The sequence below is a fragment of the Podarcis muralis genome, chromosome 8 (genome assembly GCF_964188315.1).
Source record: "Podarcis muralis chromosome 8, rPodMur119.hap1.1, whole genome shotgun sequence".
Lineage (NCBI taxonomy): Eukaryota > Metazoa > Chordata > Lepidosauria > Squamata > Lacertidae > Podarcis > Podarcis muralis.
Window position 1 is genome coordinate 85164390 of NC_135662.1, and position 6021 is coordinate 85170410.

The window sequence follows — 6021 nt, forward strand, 5'->3', positions numbered from 1 at the left end:
GAAGAAGGCTGGAACCCCTGCTCTTAATTCTTCCACAGCACCCTACCTATCCCAAGGCAAGCTTCTAGTCTCTTTCCAGCTCTACAATGCCGTGGGAAATCAGATGAAGCAGCGGGTCATTTTTTCATTTCAGTTTTTAAAAATATGTCCTAAATTAAGTTGCTTACAGTAAGGGGCAGGAGGGAAATATTAAGGATTCCTACATTACCTGCAGGGAAAAGCTCAGAGCAAGTTCTGTTTCTACGTGCCCACTAGAATGCAGCATAATTTCATGAGACCGCAATATTCGTTTTGAACCCTGCACAGAAAAAGGAAAACAGATCAGCTATTGTTAGCCAATAATCACAGATTTGTAGAAAGTGTCACTACAGACCAGGGAAGGGCAACGGCGGCTTCCAGCTGTTGTTTGATGACCTCTTCCACTCTCCGTGACTATTCGCCATCCTGGCTTGGGCTTCTGAAGGAGACCCACAACAGCTGCAGAGGCACTGACCCCCCCCCCACTCTTCCCACAGACTAATGTCCCAGTTAATGCAATTACTGGGCTATCGAGGGCCAGAGCACACAGAAACACCATTTACCTTCCCACAACAGTGGTACCTATTTATCTACTACTACTACTACTACTACTACTACTATTATTATTATTATTATTATTATTATTATTATTAATACCCCACCCATCTGGCTGGGCTTCCCCAGCCACTCTGGACGGCTTCCAACAAAATATTAAAATACAGTAATGCATCAAACATTAAAAGCTTCCCTAAAGAGAGTTGCCTTCAGATGTCTTCTAAAAGTCTGGTAGTTGTTGTTCTCTTTGACATCTGGTGGGAGGGTGTTCCACAGGACGGGTGCCACTACCAAGAAGGCCCTCTGCCTGGTTCCCTGTAACTTGGCTACTTGCACTGGCATGCTTTCGAACTGCTAGGTTGGCAGGAGCTGGGACAGAGCAACGGGAGCTGACCCCGTCACACGAATTCGAACCGCTGACCTTCCGATCCGCAATCCCAAGAGCAGGCATAGGCAAACTCAGCCCTCTAGATGCTTTTGGGACTGCAATTCCCATCATCCCTGACCACTGGTCCTGTTAACTAGGGATCATGGGAGTTGTAGTCCCAAAACATCTGGAGGGCCGAGTTTGCCTATGCCTGCCCAAGAGGCTCAGTGGTTTAGACCACAGCGCCACCAGGGCCGTCTTTAGCATATGCGCTGGTGGGGTGCAAAGATCCGCTCAGTGCCCCCAAATTTAGTTAATTTTGTGTGCACGGCGCCGTTGAGAATGAAAAGCGTCGTCGTTGAGTCTGAGAAGCGCCACCATTGTGAATGACAAACAACACCACTGGTGCGACACGTCTTTGGTAAGTGAGCACACAAAGTCAAAAGTCCTTTAGTGAAACAGTAGGTATACATTTCGGTAATACCTAGGTTGATTGATTGATCTTTATTACGGCCATTGGCCCGTTACACGACAGTTTCCCATACCAACATATTATACTTAAACCTCCAAATTTAAAATCGCCAAAACTTACAAAAGACAAACAATAATCAAAGCAAAACAAAAACAAAAACCACCATCATACAAAAACAGAAACCACCATCATACATTACAATAAATTTGTAACCTATACATCGCCCTCTGCTCATAAATTAATCAGGGATATCAATGGTGATATCGCCTAAAACAAAGATCATGGTTTAAAACAATGGTGATATCACCTAAAACATAGGTCATGGTTTAAAGGGGTTATCCGAATCACACAGGAGACCGTTTCTCTTCTTTAGGGATAGGACGCTGATCAGGAATCTGGCAACCATGAGTGATTTTAGGGGGTCATCATCAGTTAGTAGATATCTCAGTTTGGCTTCAATCGTATCATCGGCAATTCCCTTAAGATATTGAGCAAGAAACTTGCTCCTGGCCGGTAAGTGAAAAGCACAGTCAAAGATTATGTGATGCAACAATTCCGGTGCCCCACTATTACAATCACATAAGAGTGATATCTGTCCATTGGAGATTAATACCTAGGTATATATGTATTTTGTTTTTCTAGTTTGATCAAAATTATTTATTATTTCATAACAGGTAGATAGTTAAGAGCTTAGGCAGTGGGTGCCCCACACCTCTTGCACTCCCGGGTAAAGACATTCCTGAGCGTTCCTTTCATGAACGGCATAACACCTAGTGAAGATTATGTGAACAACTTTGTTTCAAGAATTAAGATGTACAATTCCCAAAAGGCAATGATATAAATTAGCATCAATTCTGTATCAACAGATTTCTCAGTACCCAATTTGTAGCACGGTATATTAATGAATATACCATGGGGGATGTGAGTGGCGCTGTGGGTTAAACCACAGAGTCTAGGACTTGCCGATCAGAAGGTCGGTGGTTTGAATCCCCGCGACAGGGTGAGCTCCCGTTGCTCGGTCCCTGCTCCTGCCAACCTAGCAGTTCGAAAGCACATCAAAGTGCAAGTAGATAAATAGGTACCGCTCCAGCGGGAAGGTAAACGGCGTTTCCGTGCACTGCTCTGGTTCGCCCGCCAGAAGCGACTTAGTCATGCTGGCCACATGACCCGGAAGCTGTACACTGGCTCCCTCAGCCAATAAAGTGAGATGAGCGCCGCAACCCCAGAGTAGGTCATGACTGGACCTAGTGGTCAGGCATCCCTTTACCTTTACCTATATTAATGAAACCATTTTTTCTCACTAATAAATCACACAACTCCCACTAAATAGTATATTAGCAAGCTGAATTGTAAAGCACCTCATTAGCTTATTATACCTAGCGAGGCTTGCATTACCTGCATTTTGACTGCAATTACCACCGAAATGAGATCTTTATCCAATTCTTTCAATACAATCAGTTTCTTCAAAGTCAAGCTGCACAACCTGCAAATTAAAAACGAAACAAAACCCGTGATATTGGGGAAAATAACTGGAAGGACAGATCGTGAAGCTGAGGCTCCAATACTTTGGCCACCTTATGAGAAGAGAAGACTCCCTGGAAAAGACCCTGATGTTGGGAAAGATTGAGGGCACAAGGAGAAGGGGACGACAGAGGACAAGATGGTTGGACAGTGTTCTCGAAGCCACAAACATGAATCTGACCAAACTGCAGGAGGCAGTGGAAGACAGGAGTGCCTGGCGTGCTCTGGTCCATGGGGTCACGAAGAGTCGGACACGACTAAACAACAACAACTTAGGGATTGGGGAACTGGGCCAAAACTAAAAATCAATTTCATGATTTAATATCATCAGCAAACAGGGTTACTGCACTGACCACCCCTAACTCTAGACTGTTTATGAAAGAGCTAAAAAGCACAGGTTTCTCTATTATCCATTTATCCCTGCTTCCTTAACCAGGTCCTGATCCACAAGAGGACCTCCCTTCTTGTTCCATGCCTGCTAAGCTTATTGACTCAGCAAGGTATTTTTTTCAGAAGGTTTTTTTTTTAATGTCCAAGTGCACTATGTCACCTGGGTCACCTCTATTATGAATGGCCACTATTTTTGGCTACCTGACAATGATGGCTTAGTCACCCGAACCGAACCTCACTCACCATCTGGATGAGAAAGGAGAGGAGCAATAAGGACCATGACAGGAGGCCAGTCCTTCCAGAAGCGAGAGGCAGAGAAGCAGCACTCGCTGTGGTCACCAACGGCGATGCCCACAACTGGAGGTAGCCATAGAGCGGGTTGTCCCTGATGGCGCATCTCCTCAAAAGGTGCATTCCCCCATGATTTATGTTAAGTGTCGAATTAATATGTTTAATTTCATAATGTGAAGATCTAAGGATGTTAATGTTTAAGTTAAATTTTACAAGAACTGTGATTTGGAAAACCGCTAAAAGGATATGCAATGAAATTCAACCAAGGGGAAGCGAGGAAGTCACTTAACAAGGTTAATAAGTGTAATTTTCAATAAGGTTATGATTTATGTTTGTTTGTCTTATTTGTTTGTTTGTTTATAATGTTGTGAAAACCAATTTAAAAAATTGGGGGGGGGGGGGTGCATTTTCCCTACAACAGCAGCAAGAATACTTATTGCAAAGTATTGGAAGACACAAGATTTACCCACCCTGGAAGAATGGCAGATGAAGGTGATGGACTACATGGAATTGGCGGAAATGACTGGCAGAATCCGAGACCAGGGAGAAGAGTCAGTGGAAGAAGACTGGAAGAAATTTAAAGACTATCTACAGAGATACTGTAAAATTAATGAATGTTAGAATGATGTTGGATTGAAATTAAGTGGTTTCTAGCTAATGGTATAAAAGAATATGAAAAAATGGTTTTTTATAAGTAAAAATTTAATGTTATAATAATTTAAGATTAAAGATCTGGGTAGAATAAAGAGGGAAAGAAACTGCTGAGTTAATAAATGGAACTGGAATACAAAAAAGGGAGGTACGAGGAAGTCCGGGAAACAAGTAAATGAAAAATAATGTGATGAAAGGATTGATTGTTTTTAACTATTTTTATTTTGTGTTTTTTCTTTTTCTATTTTGTATTGTAAAAACACTAATAAAAATTTTATTAAAAAAAAAAAAAGAAAGGTGCATTTTCCCAAAGAGGAGCAGATAAGTTTGAAATGAGCTGCTTCAAGGACCTCCAGGGGGACAGTCGAATTTCATTACCAGTTTCAGAGCAATCAAGGGTAGTTTCCTATTGCAGCACCGGGGAGATCTTCTTCCCCATGCACAGACCGGAGAGCAGCCAGAAAGGCAGCAGCAGGAGAGCGCGCCTCGCTCTTGGTCTGCGGGCCAAACTACATGTCACCTGAACTGCCGTGAACGCAGCTGCTGACATGCTCCCTTTTCTTGCAATATAAATGGCAGCAGCGGGGGAAGCCAGAGCATCCCTCGTTCTCCCTTCTGCAGCCGGACAAAAAGGGCTCTTTGCTTTCCAAAGGAGGCCTCTGCCGATGCCAGCAGCAGTTTGCCTTGAAATGCAAAGAGCCAGGAAGCGAGCTGGGCGTGGGACCAGTGGCGTAGCGTGGGGGGTGCAGGGGGGGGGCCGGCTGCACCGGGCGCAACATCTGGGGGTTAGGGTTAGGGGGCGCAAATCCACGGGTTAGGGGGCGCAAATCCACGGGTTAGGGGGTGCAAATCCACGGGTTAGGGGGCGCAAATCCACGGGTTAGGGGGCGCAAATTACTTGCCTTGCCCCGGGTGCTGACAACCGACGCTACGCCACTGCGTCGGGCTGGGAGAGGGGAAGGCTTCAAAGCCCCAGGCTGCCAGCCCCAGGCTTTCCCCGCAGGGTATCCCCATATGGCGCCGCCCCCGGCTGCGTTCACACGACCACCGGGCCGGCCCCGAGGCAGCGGCGCCCGCGAGCATCCCGGAAGGCGGAGCCCCGACGGGGCGGGACTCACCTGGGGACGCAGCTGGGGCCGGAGCCGTCCACCTCCCAGGCCGCGAACAGGTTCATGGGCAGCGGGCCGCCCGGCGCCGCCGCCGCCGCCACCACCCCGCCCGGGGGGCTGCCCGGACGCCCGCGCGCTTCGGCCGCCATGGCTGGGTCCTGGCCGAGGGGATGCAGCGGCGAGCGGCTCGCCTCTCCGGCCGCCACGGCCCTTCCGCGCCGGCGCAGCAGTCGCGGAGCTTCGCCCGGGACGCGCGTGACCGGCCGCGGGGGGAGGGGCGCCGGGAGGGTGACGTCACAAGAGAGCCCCCCCCCTTCCTCCTGCCCCTCCGAGACGGGAGGGAGGGAGGCGGGCGGCGGCGCTGGTTCCGCCGCAGTGCCAGGGGAGCAGAGGGACTGCTGCTGCTGCTGCATCTCGCTCCGCGGGTCTCCCTTCCCTGCGAGACGCCCTTGAGGGATGCAGGGAGGGAGTCGCAAACGATGCCGCCCCGATGCCGCCTTTGGTTTTGCACTCGGGGAGCTCAGGTGCCCGGCTTCCTTGGCTTCCCCCTATTGTATGTCGTGCAAAACAAATAAGAAACATAAAAGCACTCTAAACTGGAAAACACATCCGCAAGTTTCCCCCCCCCCAAAAAAAATATATATTGG

The 6021-nt window shown here is 48.0% G+C and overlaps 1 protein-coding gene across 6 annotated transcripts in view; it reads right to left on the reverse strand.

Annotated features, from left to right (window-relative positions):
- Window positions 1-5802, reverse strand: part of PACS2 (phosphofurin acidic cluster sorting protein 2) — a 64868-nt gene extending 59066 nt beyond the window's left edge. For all 6 annotated transcript variants that reach the window (XM_028738115.2, XM_028738108.2, XM_028738110.2 and 3 more), the window contains exons 1-3: window positions 5384-5802; window positions 2808-2895; window positions 209-298 (exon numbers count right to left, since the gene is read on the reverse strand). In XM_028738115.2, coding sequence (XP_028593948.2) covers window positions 209-298; window positions 2808-2895; window positions 5384-5787 — 582 coding nt within the window. In that variant the 5' untranslated portion in view covers window positions 5788-5802. The remainder of the gene's footprint in view (window positions 1-208; window positions 299-2807; window positions 2896-5383) is intronic.
- Window positions 5803-6021: the final 219 nt, after the last annotated feature.